This window comes from Sapajus apella, unplaced genomic scaffold, assembly GCF_009761245.1.
Source record: "Sapajus apella isolate SASKATOON/1434 unplaced genomic scaffold, GSC_monkey_1.0 scaffold57, whole genome shotgun sequence".
Classification (NCBI taxonomy): Eukaryota; Metazoa; Chordata; class Mammalia; order Primates; family Cebidae; genus Sapajus; species Sapajus apella.
In genome coordinates, this window is record NW_022436997.1 from 3,785,485 (window position 1) to 3,804,704 (window position 19,220).

At 34.1% G+C, this 19,220-nt stretch overlaps 1 protein-coding gene across 2 annotated transcripts in view; it reads left to right on the forward strand.

Annotated features, from left to right (window-relative positions):
* The window catches only part of RIT2 (Ras like without CAAX 2), a 373,167-nt gene that overhangs the window by 62,202 nt on the left and 291,745 nt on the right, over positions 1-19,220 (forward strand). For both annotated transcript variants that reach the window (XM_032245261.1, XM_032245262.1), the window contains exon 2: positions 15,284-15,340. In XM_032245261.1, the coding sequence (XP_032101152.1) occupies positions 15,284-15,340 (57 nt within the window). The remainder of the gene's footprint in view (positions 1-15,283; positions 15,341-19,220) is intronic.

The following is a 19,220-nucleotide window of genomic DNA, read 5'->3' on the forward strand; positions in this document are numbered from 1 at the left end:
TAATTCTTTTGCTGTGCAGAAGCTGTGGAGTTTGATTAGGTCCCATTTGTCTATTTTGGCTTTTGTTGTCAATGCTTTTGGTGTTTTGGTCATGAAGTCCTTGCCTACACCTATGTCTTGAATGGTTTTGCCTAGATTTTCTTCTAGGGTTTTTATGGTGTTAGGTCTTATGTTTAAGTCTTTAATCCATCTGGAGTTAATTTTAGTGTAAGGTGTCAGGAAGGGGTCCAGTTTCTGCTTTCTGCACATGGCTAGCCAGCTTTCCCAACACCATTTATTGAACAGGGAATCCTTTCCCCATTGCTTGTTTTTGTCTGGTTTGTCAAAGATCAGATGGTTGTCGACATGTTGTGTTGCCTCCGAGACCTCTGTTCTGTTCCATTGGTCTATATCTCTGTTTTGGTACCAGTACCATGCTGTTTTGATTACTGTAGCCTTGTAGTATAGTTTGAAGTCTGGTAGTGTGATGCCTCCTGCTTTGTCCTTTTTCCTTAGAATTGACTTGGCTATGCGGGCTCTCTTTTGGTTCCATATGAAGTTTAAGGTGGTTTTTTCCAGTTCTGTGAAGAAGGTCATTGGTAGCTTGATGGGGATAGCATTGAATCTGTAAATTACTTTGGGCCGTATGGTCATTTTCATGATATTGATTCTTCCTAACCATGAACATGGAATGTTTCTCCATCTGTTTGTGTCCTCTCTTATTTCGTTAAGCAGTGGCTTGTAGTTCTCCTTGAAGAGGTCCTTTACGTTCCTTGTTAGTTGTATTCCTAGGTATTTTATTCTCTTTGTGGCAATTGTGAACGGAAGTTTGTTCTTGATTTGGCTTTCTTTAAGTCTGTTATTGGTGTATAGGAATGCATGTGATTTTTGCACATTGATTTTGTATCTTGAGACTTTGCTGAACTTGCTTATCAGTTTCAGGAGAGTTGGGGAACCAACAGCCAATATCATACTGAATGGGCAAAAACTGGAAGCATTCCCCTTGAAATGTGGCACTAGACAAGGATGCCCTCTCTCACCACTGCTATTCAATATAGTTTTAGAAGTTCTAGCCAGAGCAATCAGTCAAGAAAAAGAAATAAAGGGCATTCAAATAGGAAAGGAGGATGTCAAATCGTCTCTATTTGCAGATGACATGATTGTATATCTAGCTGTGTTTTTTTTAAAAAAACATCATATTTTAGCTAGATAGACCCTGAGACCATGATGAAACATTGAAAAAGACAAATCATTTGAATCATTTCGAATAAAATGGTTTGAAAGTAAATCTCAGTAAGCCTTTATCAAGAGTTTACGATTAGTCACTAGTTTAAGTTCTGTACATACATTGTTTCACTTACCTTTCCTAACAGCCCAATAGTGGGTATTATTATTAGTGCTACATTACAGATGAGGCTACTAAGAGATAGAAAAATTACTTAATAACTCTCCTAAAACCATGTCATGTGTAAGTATCCAGGAAATGTCTTAAGCTTCTAGCACTTGTTTCCTTAGCTATTTTCCCAGACTGTCAGTTTCATGTAATCTCACAACCTAAATATCTAATTCTTTGAATTACTGGTTTCAAAATATTTGATGCATTTATTTATATCAGCAGTGAGTTGGTCACCAATTTTTAATGAATATATGTATACTTAATGTCATGTTTAACACTAATATTGTTGATATAAATATACAAAAGAAACAGGAGCCTGACCTCAATTAGCTTTGAATTTAATGAACCCATATAATGCAACCATATAATAAAATGATTGTTAAAGGAACTGGATTAAAGGTCAGAAAATGGAATGGTTCAAGTCCCAGCATAACACACATTGTGAAGGTCAGTATTCCTTATTTGTACCTTTAGTGATTCCAAATCTGAGAGATCACAGATCCCTATGGGTTATCTCAGAGTTAATCCACACCTGCAGCCATTTCACTGATCTCACGTGCTTCAACTTCTACTCTCAGCGTCCAAGGCTGCCATCCTCTTTGACCAGCCAGCCTCTACTTTCTGATGGGTTTACACAGAACTCCCCTTATATTTTTGTGTTATCCAATTTATTAAAGAGGAGCAACAAAGGAGTATAATTTCAACACAAACAAATCACATACTTTAAATTTGACATCTATCATTAAATTGTCCCGAATTTTCTAACCATGCTCCATTGCGTGGCTCCCTGGCATGTTCCATCTCTCTCAGCCCCTGGCTTCAGACCTTTCCACAGCAACTTCTTCCTTTTTCTTCATATTATGCTTACTCTTCTCATTTGTAGACTCTTTACATATCAGATCATAAAATAATTTTATTTTAATGTTATTTACTCTTTATATTTCCTAAGAATATTGAAAAGCATTTCTAGAGAAAAATGCAAGCATTTACATTTAAGTATAACTTATAACTGTATTTTTGGTGTTGTTTTGGTTTTTAGTCACCAAAATTTTAATATTAGCTGTCCTGGGATCAGAGAAGAGGGAATGATTTGCCAGAAATTTACTACAACTTTATTGACTAGGCAAAGCATTAATTTTAATTCTATAATTTGATATTATGCACAGGAAAGATAGTGGTGAAGTGGAAAGACAAAAAGTGACAGCAAGTTCTAGAAAGGGAGAAAGGGTGATGGGAGAAATAGTTGGAAATGGCAAGAGAGATAAAATAAGTGAAAAAGGGAAAGATTAAAAGAAAAAAGGGAGACGTAAAAGCACAATAGCCATGAATATATGACATTGAGAAAGGAAAAGCGGTAGAAAAATAAAATGAAATGAGAACAAAGAAATGACCTGGAGTCATACAGACAACTTGTCCAAATATGTTTTCAAATTATGTCATCTTTTGAAATAGGCTTTTGAAATATTTACTAATTGATAAATGAATAGTTTTTTTTTTTTTTTTTTTTTAATTTAGAAGGATTAAGTTTTGTGTTAGATCAGTGGCACTCAAACTTTTTGTTCTCAGGATCACACTAAACACTCAAAAATTACTGAGCACTCTGAAGAGCTTTGTTTATGTGAATTATTTTTATTGATATCTACCACACTATACAGTAAAACTGAAGTTTTGTTTTAAAATCTCCAAGGATGTCTATCTCAAAAGGCAGTTGCATTTGTCTATCTGTTACTGTGTTCAATATGCTAAAGTATGTTGTTTTGGTTGAGTATATTTTAAAAAGCTGGTTTCAAACACACAAGTGGGAAAAAAGAGAACCTCACTTACCCTATGAAAGGGCCTCTCAGACCCTAAGGGTTATTTGACCATATTATAAGAATCACTGCCCTAGACATAATAGGCATGATTCAATTCTGTGAATGTTGACTGCAGAAAACCCTGTGTTGTCTGCCAGACACCATGTTGCCAATCTCTAGAGAGCTGTCAGGCGATTAGAAGGCAGGAGAAGCCGCACAGCTGTAGGCAGAGCTCATCTCAGGGCACTGTGTGGAGCCAAAGCATGTTTACTATGGAAGCAAGATGAAATCCAGTCCAGCGACTGATCTAGTTAGTCGATGTGGTTGTGTTACCATAACAAATCTAGTCTAGTGGACCAACAAGTGATATGATGAAAATTAATAATGTGGTCACAATCTGCTCTAAAACTGTGCAAATCCTTAAAATTTTATGTTGTGTTAGACAATTATGTAGATCTGATCCTAACCTCCACATCTTTTTCATTTGAACAGACGTCGTGCCAGCACTGACTCGTTCTCGTAGTTTTGTAATTGTCACACTGATTATCTGGACTAAAACACAAGATTTTGCATGATTCTGTTATGTTTTATCTTTCTGGATTTGTTCCATCATTCCAGCCCATCCGGACTGCCTATCTTGCTGCATCTGACACCCAGCCTATTAGCCATTGCCTTTAGATTGATATCATTTCACATATGTTGTGAAAAGAAAAATACAGTTAAAATAATGTATAAGCCAAAAGAACCTTATGAAGCTATAATATTATAAAGATTCTCACCATTATTAGCCTGATTAATATAAATGGCTATGACCTAGGTAAGGCCATGAGAAGAGTATGACTTTTATTCAGGATATGGTCTATCCTTCATTTTCGGAGTTTTTCTCATGAAAGACTGTGGAAACTGATGGAAGCTAATGACATCTTAAGAAAAGAGTCTAGGAAGCCAAACACATTCAAAGTACAAGGCACAAAATGGAAAGTTTCAGGCAGAAGGTAGAAAGATACTAGGGTTGAGGCAAATATTATTTGTGCCCTCCAATGCCCAAGGGAGGCAGCTGACTAACCTATGATTTATTCTCAAAGAGTTTTTACAAAATTGTTCCAAGTTAGGATAGAGATTCATCAAACAAAAGAAAATGCTTAGTATGTATGCAAATATTATAGCAATACTTAAATCACAGATGCCTTAATGCTTTGAGAATCTTCTAAACCAATGAAAGAAAAACCTTCAGCCCCAGGTATACATGGGTGTCTATTAGTTACCAACATGAATATCTAAAATGTCAGAAAATGTTTTCACTGCAGGATCAGGATGTTAAGACAGTAAATTCTTATTGTGGCAAATGATAACAATAAGAATTCTCAGTGGATTAGATATTAATGTCTGCGATAACTCCTATGACAAATTATACACATTCTAAACTCTGAATACTTTGGAATTGTCTGTAGTTACTACCACCCGTTCATGTAGATGAGACTCCAATAATTGTCTCCATTAATTATTATGCTGTAAGAATAGCGCTACAGAAAGAGTTATATTTACGTATGTTGGCACAGGTATGCAGGGCACTAACAGTATTTCATTTATCTAAGGAGATGAGGTTTATCCTAAATGATAAAATACTTGAGAAAATATTAGTGAAAATGTCTATTTTTCTTCTTTGTTTAAGTATAAAATAAACTGTCAGCATATAGCAAATAAATGATGACTGGTAATATTTAGTTTTAATATTCTTTGCTTTTTTTATGTCTCATCAATCATCCTTGCAAATCAGTCAGTGAAGATGAATAGAGTTTTTAAAGTCCTGGAAAGCACAGTTTCTTTGCATTAGCAGTGAGTTTGTGGAGAAATGTCAAGAAAGTAAAGGGTAACATTTCACAGAAGGAAAAACACTCAGGGAAATAAAGAATTTCAAAAGGCGCTGCTCCCATCCAACTGCTCAATTGAACACCATTCCCCCAACCAAATGGTGCTGTTTTCTCATCTGTCCCTCAACCCCCAAATCTCATTCCTTTTCTTCTCAACCATCCATATCCTATAACCACATACATATAGAAACATAGACATACCAGGTTTTCAGTGTTTTATAATTAAATAAACAAATTAAATCACTTTCTCAGATTCCCTTCCCAACTTTGAACTCTAATGATTTTGTTCTAAGAAAATAATTGGTTCAGAAAATCTAACTTTGGGAAGTAGAGGTTTGGGATTGGCCTGGATTGTTGAGCTTCATTACCCTCATATAAATCTGCTGAGTTATGCTTTTGATTTGGAAAGCACAAAATCACCAGTGCTGAATACCCCTTTTTAGATGTTGCTTTTATAGAAATTTACAACCTGCCGTACCCCTAGAGAAAACAGAGGAGAACCTCTTTCAACTTAGAACTGCATTAATTAGAAAAAAATGAAAGGTGTCATTAGAGTGGGATTGGGATACTTCTTACCCAATTTCTGATTCAACATTCTTTTAGTAAAGAAATTCAATATTGCCAGTATCAAAAGTTGTAAAGAAAATTAGGAGATCTTTGCCAAACTCCATAATGACCTCTGTTTTACCAGTATTCTCAGTACCTTCCTTTTACCTTGACTTTAAAAAGATCCTATCACTCCTATTTGGGGCCATTCCGGGTTGGTTGGTATCTCAGTCTTACTCTCTGTGATCAGCAGCTTGGCTGCCCGGGTGCTTTGCTGCCATGTTTCCTCTGGGCATGTCCTTTTTGGGAAACATCCTAGGCTATGAATTCTTACAGTGCTATTTCTGACTTTCAACTCAATGCATTTTAGAAAATATTTGTAAATATGTGTCCTGAGGGAAAAATAAAAGATCACTGTCTCTGTTTTTGCCTTAGTTTGACTTTGAGTCAAGAGGTAATTTTAGAGGCATTCTTTTATTTATTCATTCAAAAGTAAACATTTAGTGTACATATATAATATTACTTAGCAAATATCAATGGCCCACTTATGATAGAGCATAAATTTTCAGATAAGAGGAAGGAATTAATGAAAATCAATTAGCACAATGGAAAGAGTCTGGCCTTGGGGTCCTAGGGCCAATTAAATTTGATTCCTTGATATAGCTCTGTAACCTGACCAAGTTACTATATGGATCTCAAAACAATTTTGTTAAATTGTTTCTTCAAGGAATTTTGCAGATTAGAAATCAAACTTAAATACTTTTAAGTTGATATCTAAAAACGTTATCCTAAATTTAAAGGACATAATTTCTGACTTATTTTAAATAATGATGTCTTAAATAAAAATGCTATAATTTCTTGTAAATACATCCATTGGGATATAAAAGACGTAACAATTTAATACTCATTGTTATCTTAGTGGAAAATGGTACATGGTTCCTATTCTTGTTGAAAATGATATATCTATTTAATTTTGCCATTGAATTTTACCCTATCTACCATAATAAATGTTTATTTTAATAATAATGCTATAATAATTTTATTTTTTGTTGCTGTTGTCACCATTAAAGACTATTACTATGTAAGCAAATGTGTGTTTATTTTTACTGGTTGTCTTCCTCCACAGCTCCCTGTTTCCTTTTCAAATGTAAACCCTTAGAAGGCAAGGGTCTTTATCTGTTTGGTGCACAGACATATCCCAACTATTTAAACAGTGTCTGATACATATTTGAATGAATGAAGGCCAGCAAGGGAATATAGGGAGTTCCAAGGAGAAGGAATGGGTTTTGGTTTAAGTTCAGTAAGAGAGAACACCTTCCAGAGAAGGCCCATGTGAGTAATAATCTGAAAGAAGCCTAGAGCAAGCCGTGCAGGCATCTGTGGGAGAGTTCTCCAGGTAGAGGTAGAAGCACCAACAAAGACTCTCCTTGGGAAAGGGGGGGGGGTTATTGGAAGGTATGACAAATTCTGAAGGCCAATGTGACTGAAACGGAATGACTAAAATAGAGAATTGAAGTACAAGAAAATAAGATAACCAGATCCTAAATAGATGAAGAAGGAATGACAATGATGGTAACAGTTAAATGAAGAAAGCGGCATTGCAGAATGCTTAATCGGATGTGGTTTTAAGTTATCTCTCTTCTCTCCTCTCATTTTTCACACAAGAAAATGAAGTCAGAAAATTTGAGTAATGTTTTCAAGGTCCCAAAAACCAAGAAAAATTGGACTAAATCTTAGTGACCTGTCTCCCAATCTCATTTTTCCCATTGCACTGACAGGTCATCAATTCTCAAAGGAAAAGCAGTGATTTGCCAACTCTGTCTTTGAGTTTTTAGGTTATATTACTCTCTAAATTGCTTTAATTTAGTACTTTGCATAAATATAAAAAAGCATTTTGGAGGAATGAGTGTGGGTTGGAGGAGTAGTAATGAGTGGTATGATCTTGTGCAAAATTTTAATATATATATTTTTTTATTTTGTACAAAATAACCCCTTTCTATAATTTTCCTCTTTCATAACTGACAGTCTCTGCCTCTGGCCAAATACCACTGACATTCCAAGGAGGGTGATATATAATATTGTCAGATATTCAGAGAAGTAAATTTGATGATTTAATACTGAATTATGCAAAGCAAGAAGCAGTTGACTTATATTTAACTTTAAAATGAAATAGTAAATTATGGGAATATCTGAATAATAAAATGAAAATTTAAATAAAATATGTGCATGAAAAAAGAAGTCCACACAAAATGTGTTTGCTTTAAAAAATGATTGTTTTTAATCTCTCACCACTACTATTCTATGAACATTTAAGATGCATTTGGCCATTTTTTATTATATGTACTTAATGAATATTTTATAAAGTCCTTGAAAACACTACATTTACATAACATATGTTAATGATATGGCCACTAATAAAGAAAAAGTGTGTTTGATATGAAATCCATCAGGTACTTCCTAATGGTATCCAGAGGTTACCATTAAGTAATGTCCATTTCTACAGCAGGGAGATATTCTTACCTGTTATACAAAAGTAATGCATTACTGTAATAATTTTAGAAGTCAAAGCAAAGGGCTATCGAATCTACTAAACATTCTTTATTTTCATCCCTAATTACTTTTATTAAGATTGCAATAGGTGACTCAAATTTTCTGCCCTAATGTCTTCTCTACTCATACACACTCCACACTTTCTTTGTATCCATAAAACCACGAACCAGCTTTCAAAGAATAATTTATGTGCATGCAGTAGAACAAACCTCCTATTGTTATTCCTTTTCCCAGATTTTTTATGATGACCACATAGTTAACATGAAAAAACCTCTTCACATGTTATTTCAGATATAATCCTATCTAAAGAATTAATTTTTAAAAGCAATAAATACAATTATGTATATATTCCTAGCATATAGATTATTATACCCTACAACACTTTTTAAAAGTATGTTTTTATAATAATTTCTGATATTAATAAAAAATTAAAAGATGCTTTATTCAGATAATTTAGAAGGATTCCTTATAGAGGCTAGTAAGATACAGAGTAACATTAAGACCAAAGTTAGTTTTTTCAGACAAGGATTTTTCTTTCTGGAGGGAAAATATAACATTTCATTTTCCTTCATTTCACATTTCCACCCATCCTTTAAATATCCTTTCCCCTCTTATGCTGAAGCCTGTTATGTGTTCAACAAACCTATTTTGTTTTCTTCCTAACATACATCCCAGCCTCATAGCAGCTAGGAGGAGCCAAGTAATTGCATATTTTTTTTTTTTTGATAATAGACTGTGGATACAGTATTGAACAATACTTATGGCATATTTTTCCTTAAGATTCTGTCATGCAATTCTCTGTGAATGCTCTTACTTCACTCTTCGGCCAATTTGTCATAAGAACTCAATGGAGGCCTTGAAGTTCTGAGGGGCGGCACCTGATGGGAGGATCTGGGAAAGACTCCATGGAATAGAACGATCATCTTCCAGCCTCCCTTATGTTACATTTTGACAGGACTGAAAAATAATTCTAGAAAAAACACCAAAACTTTGTTCAGCCATTTGTCTTTTGCACTAATAAATTCTTTGTAAGAGATAGCTGAGAAATAGCTTGCTTATACATTATACTTATGCCAGGGCACCTATTTCCATGAGTCTCTCCCCTACCCACACTTTCACATGCAGGCACCTTAATTTTCTGATTTGGGAGATCTAAAACACATCTAGAATTCACTCTATTTGAAGGATTCCACCTATTAATTTGGTATTGCCAGTATCTGGCACACAGTAGATGCTCAGTCGATATTTTATGGGTGAATTTTAAAATCTTTTGGAATGGACAGCATAATTTTTCTTGTTCTAAGTGGTCTTGACCAAATTGTGATACAGTAACAGTTTTTCTTACACTTCTCTCTCGGCCTTCTTAGACAAATGAATTTCCAGTCATTTAATTGAAGTAACTTGATGTGTAGATAAGAAAATAAATATGTTGTGTTTAAGTTATAGTTGACCTAAATACTTCATGAAAAATTTAATTGTTCATTTTAAGCATCAAGTTTCAACGATCTAAACTTCGAGAATTTTTGGGCTCCATCTTACACATAAGAGTTTACTGGTCAATGAGAAATTAGTAGCAGGATAGAGTTGGCCTCTTGAATCTGAATTTCTCCATACCTCCTTTCTCAAAGCCAAAATACCAACAAGAAGTACAATTAAACCACATGTGATCTACACCATGAATGTCAAATTACCTCTAAGTAGAAAAATAAAACAGAATGTCAACAGGAATTCTGTTGCCATTACAAGACTGTGGTTGTAGAGGATGAAGAGAGGGAACACTTAAAAGACTGAGAAAAAGAGAAGAGGAAAGTCAAGTACTTAAATGAAATATTGGTACTTAAAATCATCTTTCGAAAGAAAGCCATGCAACACTAACCGCAAAAATACTGAACATTAGTCTGGGACTTTATGTTTCACAGCAATAAGAACCAGAACTGACAGTCTGCTTCCCAGGGAGATGGAGATAAACAGAAAAGAGTTATTCACCTTCTGGATGCAGCAATGAAGGAAAAGATAGGAAGGTAGTGAAGAAAGCTAAAAATCCTGGTGAAAAAAAAAAGAAACAAAATATGACAATTACTCCTATTATCCCCATCTCCCAATATTATAGAATTTGGAATAAAAAAACAACAACACAAAAATAGCACTTTACTAACCTGACAGAAGACAACAACCTTGATATAATAACTCTAAATATGTAATACCTAGGAATAGAGGGGAAAAAAGGCAAAACAAATATGATACAAAACCACCTTAAAATGAAAAAAAAAAATGAATCAACCCTTTTAAGCTAATAAATATTCTCCCACAAAATTTAACAAAGCATTGACATGTACTACAAGAAGCTTAACTGAATTAAATATCCTTAAATAATCATATGTAGATGAATTTAAACAGAATCAGGAATTCAAAAACCAAGAAACAGAAACAACTTAAAAAAGAAGAAATATACTGACAAAAGAGAAATTGTAGGAAAATACAAAATCATTTCAGAAATAAAGGACAAATCACAAGATACTGTTGGGAGAATAGCTTGGAATGAAAACTGAGCCATTTGAAGAAAGCAGGGAGAGAACCAAGAGAATGAATATGTGATTAATAATTTTTACAAGACCTAAAGAGTCAGAAAAAATGTGATAGAAATGGAAACCAGGCAAAGAATATTCAACAGTATAAAAAGTCAAATCCTTGTAGAATAAAAACAACAACATGTAAAAAACAAACAAAAAAAAAACACAATTCAATAAAAAGTTTTAAAATTAAAGAAAACATGTATTTACTTATTGAAAAAATTCACTTGTACCTGAAAAAAAAATCTGAAACTATTAATTTTAAGACGTAACTTAGAAAAACTAGTGGACTATAAAGAAAAAGGAATCCTTAGTATCTCCAGGAAAACAGATCAAACAGTTAATGTGGTTTAGAAAAGAGCAGGACAAGTATTTTATATCCAGCCAAGTTGTCTTGTCAGTAACAAGGCTATAGAAAATTCGTTTTAAGTGGGCAAGAACACTGGAAATACTGTGCCCATGAAGTCTATAAGTTTATATTAATATATATATTCCTCCACTCAATCAGAAGAAGAAGACTGGGAAAACTTTGATGAAGATTTATTACACTTAATTTTAAACCTTAGACTAAAACAAGAATATGAGCATAAGAATGTGAATGGTCTTGTCTATTAAAATAAAACAAGTTTTAAATTGGTACAAAGAAATCCAACTCTACAGTATACCAAGAACCCCCTGAAACACAGTGATTTAAAATTGTAAATTTGCAGAAAAATTAGGAATAAACCCCTAAAATTGAAATAAAGTTAATGTAGTGATTATAACTATGATTTTGATCAGACCAAAAAGAAAAAAATTAATTAAATGAGATAAGGGAAAGTTTTTAATAGTAGAAGTCACAATTCACAATTGCATTGTTCATGGATATCCTAACACTCTGATCAAAATATTGATTTCTGACTTATGCTGGTATTTTCTAGGGCCACTGTTATTACTTGGGACTTTCTGATCATTACCCATATCTCAATATTGTATTCTTGTGTGTACATAAATGAATGTTTTGGGAGTAAAAGATAAACCATTGTTACTAGATATTTAGAACCAATGTATTATAAAGTCAATATAATTAAAATATCTGAAAAAAGAATAGAATTATGATGTTTGAGTTTCTTATGAAGTTGCACTTTAGCAAGGAATAATAGAATGACAATTTTTTGAGAATGTAAAACTGTGTAACATAAAATGAAATAAAATTTAATCTCCAGTCTGACTGATAACAGATTGTTCCAGTTGGATAACAGGTTGAGCTTGATAGGTATTTGGGAGAGATTTTTCAAAAATTGTTTTACAAATTATCTACCCCCAATGGAAATGCCTTTTAGATGTCCCATAGGGGAGCCACTTTGTAAAACACAAAAGAAACTTTTACAAATCAATCTTTCTAAAATTATCATTTGATTTCTGTAACAAAGCTCAGCTGGATCATTTTACTTTGGTTCTGTCTCAGTGGTGGGTCAGAAGATTTAACAATTGAAGGGCTTTTTTCAATTATACAACAAGCAGCAGGTTTCCATTAAAGCACAAACGCCATCATCTAAATATATGTCAGGTGTTTTTGTTTGCTTGTTTTGATGAGGGAGGGTGGAAATGGAGTCTCACTCTGTCACCCAGGCTGAAGTGCACTGGTGTGGTTTTGGCTCACTTCAACCTCCACCTCCTGGGTAAAGTGATTCTCCTGCCTCAGCCTCCTGAGTAGCTGGGATTACAAGCATGTGCCACCATGCCCAGCTAATTTTTGTATTTTTAGTAGAGACAGTGTTTCACCATGTTGGCTGGCCAGGCTGGTCTCAAACTCCTGACCTCAGGTCATCTGCCTGCTTCGGCCTCCCAAAGTGCTAGGATTACAGGTGTGAGCCACCATGCCTGGCCTAGGTGTTCTTATAAATAACTGTAACAGGTAAGTCCTTGACTGATTCATTTATTTCTGTTGTTGGTTCTATGATTCTCAAGTCTAATATCCAAATATTTCTATTATTTCTTAAAATGCTTTCATATCTTTTTTCTTAAATTTGTTCAAAACTTCTTCAGCCTCCACAATTCCTTCCCAATTGCATAGCAATTAAACTTAGCACATAATTATACACAGTTCTTTCTATTGCTTGTTGATTCCATGATTATCAAGTTCTGATACTTGGTAGAGAAATGTTTAAATATGTGAATAGAAGGGTGTGACATTTGAATAGAGATATCAATTTTAATTAGCATTGTTAGAGAAAATCAGAGCCAGAGAGGAGTTAAATTGGTAAGAACAAATTTTATTCAGGAACTATGGCAAAGGATAACAAAGGATTCCATATAGAACTGGTCTTAGTTCCAAGTATAGCAAGCGCTAAGGGGGATGTATAGCCAAGAAGCAGGATTGGGGTCAGTGGATGGAAAGGTATTAAGAAATATCCAGAAGGTGTGATTCTGGTTAAACAGATTTAATGAGATTCTTTTTGAAGGCAGGGTAATCAGATATTTCTTGAGGAGTGGTGGGGATGAAGAATTTGATCAAGTACTGAGAATGATCAAATATCAATGGTAGGGGATGCTCTCTACATGTATTTAGTGGTAGTCTTGCTAAACCTGGGTTATGAAAAGATGAACATGGAAGCACAAAATGTAGGTGTAGGTGAGAAGAGGGTTCAGAGGAGCCTGACTGAAGTCTGGGCAAGGCGCGAGTCTTCATCGTTATGATATCAAAATGAAGAAGGCAAAGGTCATTTTTATGTCATAGAATACAGGCATTCTCATGGATGGAAAGTACCACAGTAAGTCTGAGAATAAGATTAGTAACTATTTGGGTAGTGGTATAAGTTCAGACTAAAAGGCAAGATGAACGTGGTTTACAAAAGACCACATATATTAACATATCATGTTGAAGATTATGTTCTTTATTTCAATAGCAGCTGACATGTGAATGTCATAATTTTTTTAAATGATGATGTTGGTACCTTTAGGAAAGATCTAATATAAAGAAAATAAAATATTTATGGAGGAAACAGTTTTTGGTCTAATTCAATAAAGATTTTCAAAAGAAATATAAGATTCTGAACTAGAGTAATAGCAGAGAGAATCAAGACCTTTGAAAACTTTGTTGGAGTGAAAACTCAAAATTTATAATGTTTGTGTGGAGGATATGATAAACCAGTCAGGGATTAAAAGAGGGAGGCAGCTGCCATTTTAAAGCTCAGGAAAAGCGTTTTCGAAATGCTTCTTCATATCCGCTTAATAAACATGTATTTTATTTCAGTTTGTTTACCTAAGTATTCTAACTCATCAGGTTATCTGTAAGGAATGTTTATTTGCATTTAAAAATTTGCCCAAAGCTGTCAAATTGAGTAATACTTTCATGTAGAGATCTCTTTTGTCAGTGCAAACAAAGGAGGTAAACCATCGTTAAAGCATAAAGCAGAAATTCTCTTCCACTGGGTCAGTTTCTATTTTTTTACATTTCTCAGTAGGGAAAAGAGTCGTTAGTATCGAACCGGGCTCAATTCCAAATACAGAAAGAACACATGGTGATTTATAGGCTGGGGAGGAGGAAGGTGAGAGGGGAGGGGTTACACCTGTGAATGGAGAAGTCCTAAGAGGAGACAATCAAGGTGAGGAAGATTCTTGCTAAACTGATTTAGCAGGATTCTTGTTAAAGGTAGAACAGAGTGACCAAATATCAAGTCGGGGAGGATTCTCTCTAAACTAACTTAGCAGGATTTGTACTACAAGCGGGCTATATAGGCCCAGCCAGAAATGCAAGAACAGCATCCATGTTTGAGGCTTAGGAGAAATGAAGGTTTAGGATCTTACCTAAAGTTTGCTCGGGGAGAGAGCCTGACAACCAACACACATGCAGAAGTGAGGATAAAAGAAAGATAAGAGCTATTATACACCATTTTAATCTAAGTTTGTTGCTTTGCTTCAGAGTTCCTTTTGTTTCCTAATAATGGAAATTCACATGAGGGAATCCTCTACAATAGAAATATTGCAAATGTTTTACAAAATCATAGATTTGGAAATAATGTGGAGAGCATAAGATTACAGAAAAAAAGTAATGAAAAAGGTGGTCAATAATATAAATTAGGCAAGATAAAAGTAACTGAAATAATCTTAATTTTGAACAGTTAATTAAAGACAAAAATCATGTAACTACATATATTTATAGCTCTTATGAACTTCAGAGGGTATCTATTTACTCTTAAGATGAAAAACTTAGAGTCCCAGAGAATGTACAGATTTTTGGTGAAAGGGACTTTTCCTTCATTACCAACTATTTAACCAGAGCAGGTCAAGAGGGATTCTGCAGCTGGGTTACATTTTCATTTTGCCAAGCACTTATTTGTACTCTAATACAATTTTTATTGAAATACACTTACAATTCAAACATATTTATTTCAGAGAAGTATCTGGCATTATTCAACAGATTTTTCCTTCTAGAACTTTGTCTTATTGTTTTCATTTCATGTGAAAGTAAATTGGTCACTCACACAATAAGTTCTTCCCCAGAACCTATTAAAAGCTTTGTGAACTATGCTGGTAAATAACTGATTGATGAATTGGTGAGTCTTTATTAAACAAAATGTATTTGTTTTCTTTCAGCAATGACAATGCAGTTTATTAGTCATCAGTTCCCTGATTATCATGACCCTACTATCGGTAAGTAAAAGCCTCTTTTCTCCTTTAGCTTGAACAAAGACACTGTGACTAAATGGCTTAAAAATATTAGCAATGTTGATGGAAAATAAGCATAATTTACTCTATGCCCCAGAACACATATACAGAAATTTATACTATGTAAGTTGCCACAACAGAAGCTTCAAGAGACAATATTTGTCCTTACTTCTTGCCAGGTACTCTGGTATTATCTATTCTATTTTATTTCTTTCCGGTAAATGGTGGTTGGAATCTATTAAATGATTTCAGTATCTAATAATGGATATCTACCTGCATTTGAGAACTTTCTCTGAATAATGAAATTGTACTCTGGATAATAAAATTGATGTGATTATACATGTATTTGGTTATTTGCTCACTTCTGTCAGTCTCTGAATTTTCTACCACAGAGTTATTTAACCATGTTAATAGTACATTTGGAAAGTTAGATATTGACATAATATTATCCATCATCCTCATCTTGATGGTTAGGAAACTGACATTCAAGGTGTAAAAATATGTTAGAGCCAAAACAACAGCCATGTTTTATTTCTCCTATCCAGCTTTCTATCGTAATATACTACAGAAGCTTTGCATTGGGGAACAGGTTTTCTCCCTCATTCAAAGTCCAAAAGATGTTTTTAAAATTGCTTTATTCATTCAAAAAACTACTTCAATAAATTGGCTGGACATTTTCAAGCAGAGTCCACTATAGTACTCTTTGTCTAGAAACACACTGGTATTAACACATCAAACATTATTTCCCAGAGCGGGGAGCATAGAGCTGTTAAATTCCTCAGGAATGACTGCTTGCCTGGAATGGTGAGCTCCTTTAACCACTCCCTTACTTACCCTATTTGTTCCCTCAGCCTGAATAGCTCTTATTCTCACCCCACCCATGAGTAAGATACTCTAGTTTCTATTCTGCTCATCAAAAAATTTTAACTCAAGATCCTACTTGATATATTAATGTCATTCTGCAGATTACATTCCTATATTCCTTCCCGAAAGCCCCCAGAATATTTGTTTGCATACTATTGCTGACATACATAAAACATACTTATTTTTTAATGTCTGATAATTTATTAAGACCACCTCATCAGTTGAAATAAATCAATTAGATTTAAGTACATGCAATTAGTATACGGTAGCCAGAAAGGACTTCCTCAATAAATTAAGGTTTGTTTCTAAAGAGAAAGTAACAACTTCGTGAAGTTTTAAAAGTGATTAGCTGCAAATGTTGCTTGATAATTCTCTAAGTCTATTTTCTAAATATCTTAATTCTGGAATGCCAATAGCTTTGTACCACACATTATAAGTTACAGAAGGGGGGAACTCTTTGGAAAAAGCTCTAAATCTTTTATCTTGTTGGAAAATTCAATAATATAATATATACTTTATGAAGTCAGAAAATCACTCAGTTGCTTATTATTTTCTGTTATTCTTTAAGCTTTATATGTATTGGTGTCTCAAAAACCAGCCTCTTGTTCACCAGACTCTCACATCTAACAGCTTCAATAGGGCAGTAGATGTGAATAAATAATAAATGACTCCTTCAGAAGGAAGAAATGAGAAGTATATGATGATGTCTCCTTTAGTTATCCATGAGGCACATCTGTCACTTGAGATTAAGATACCTGAACATTCAGTACTAACAGATAGCTAAAATCATACCGTTATCTGGCTATAAATAAAACAGCTTTAGAGGAAGAAGTTTGAAAATGGAAACATAGAGTACTTTATTTCTTTCAATTCTATTTTCTCGTCATTTCATTTCTTGGCTTTTCTAGTGGAAATATTAGTTAACAATTTTCCATTGGTAACCTGCCTGCAGAAGGTAAAAGTCTCAAATAATTTACCTTTCACCTGCTTCTGCTACATAACTGTAACTCAGTGTGGCTGACTTAATGACCCCTCAAGAGGAAATTTATATTAGTATAGTTTGAAAATCATAGAAATTAGAAAATAATAACACCTATCAAGGATTTTTTTTTACAATTGAGATAGAAAATATTTATTTTCTATCCTTCTCTAGATCTGTTTGTTATCCTACTGACTGAGGCTTCTGAATAGCCTTTACTCAGAAATATCTGAGGAATATATATGATTTTATTTTATCCCTTTTATTCAGCTTAGAGTTATTCTTCTTTCGAATATACATTAATTCTGAAAACGTAAGATCCCTTTATCACTGACAAGAGTTAGATATATTATTTGATACCAGTGTTCTTTCCAAGGAGTAATTGTTGCCCTTATTTACTGGCAACAATTTCAACATCAGCAACCAATGAGTTTAGAAGGATATAAAGGAAAAGCTGATTGGTTAATATCAGGTTACTTCACATTACTGTTTTCGTAAGGGTTAAAGCAGAGGCAGCTTCTTTTTTACACTGACTCAGGTAGAATGGAATCTCTTGCTTTCAGGAAATATTGGCCTGCTGGGGGGTCTATTTGCTTGCTTAAACTTTCAGTTTGGTTTTGTGGCATCTAGCGTGAGCAACTTCATTTTACTTTGGTCGAATCTGTTAGGCCCAGTGCAGGAGCTCAGTCCAAAACAGTAAATGGCTTGTCATAAATTTGTTTGACAGTTTAGAGCAGATAATCTCTGCACTTATTTTTGAAAGATGCATAGGAATTAGGCTGGTGAAGAGGAGGGATTGCTAAAGCAAAAAGGACAGGCACTGAGACAAGACAGCGCGATGAGTGGCGGAGCTGGGGCATTTTGGAAACCAGAAGCCCAAGGGTGAAGTAAGTGGCATAATATGCAGAATGGCAAGACAGAGCTAAATACAATACATTATCAGGCACCAGATTTTTAAAGATCTTGTAGGCCTAGCTAAGGGTTTAGATACCTACAACCTTATACTCTTCTGTGAGAGAAAGATGAATATTACTGACAGCCTGCTTCGCTTTTCCCTTTGATAGTTCCAAGGCAGAAAAATTAAACATGCCCCAACTTTAATAGCTGATTTTCTGTAGTAGATGTTTACTTTTTCCAGGATTCTTTCTCATGGTAAAGCACCTCATCCACCAGCATCTTATGCCAGAAATCAAGACTAATTCATGATACATATTTAAACTTCTACATTAAATCACTCACAAAATTCTGTTTTGTCTACCTGTATAACAGGTCTTAAAACTGTCCCCATTTCTCTATTACCTTTTCGGTCATCTTGTTCTAAGCCACACCCATCTCCAGTTTAGACTCGATTTAAAATTGGTTTCTACACAGAACCAAAACATATCTTTAAAAATATAAAATTGGACTACTTTATTCTCTGTTTGATGGACCCTAGTGTTGTATTATATTTAGCATAAAAGAATTCTAAGCACAAAGTGAAGACTCTCATGGTCTTGCTGCTATTTCTGTCTTCAGCTTCCACACTTGCCACTTCCTTCTTGGGCATCGACCACATCCACCTTATTTTAGATCCACAAACTAGTCAAGCCCTTTTCTCTCTTAAGGTATTTTCACCCATATTTTACCCCAAATGCTCTACCCTTTTTTACCTACATCTTTGCTTTGTTAACTCATAGTTTTCTGTTAAACTTAAATTTAAATATTGCTTCGACAGGAGCACCACTTTTGGCTACCCAAAAATAAGCCTTTTTTATGCATTCTTTCAGAATCTTGAATGCTTTTAATATCACTTATCTCTATAAAATTAATTAATTATTTGGATAATTATCTGTCTAATCAGTGTCATGAAGGTAAAAAAAAAAACAAAAAACTCAGTTTGTTATTACTAGTGTATCTCAGACCTAAACAGAATGTTGAACATATAGCAGATGCTAAAAAATATTCCTTAAATGAAAAATTAGTAAGCAAATACATTTGTAAGAAAGCATTAATCATTTTTAGATATTGCTATAGTAACTTTAG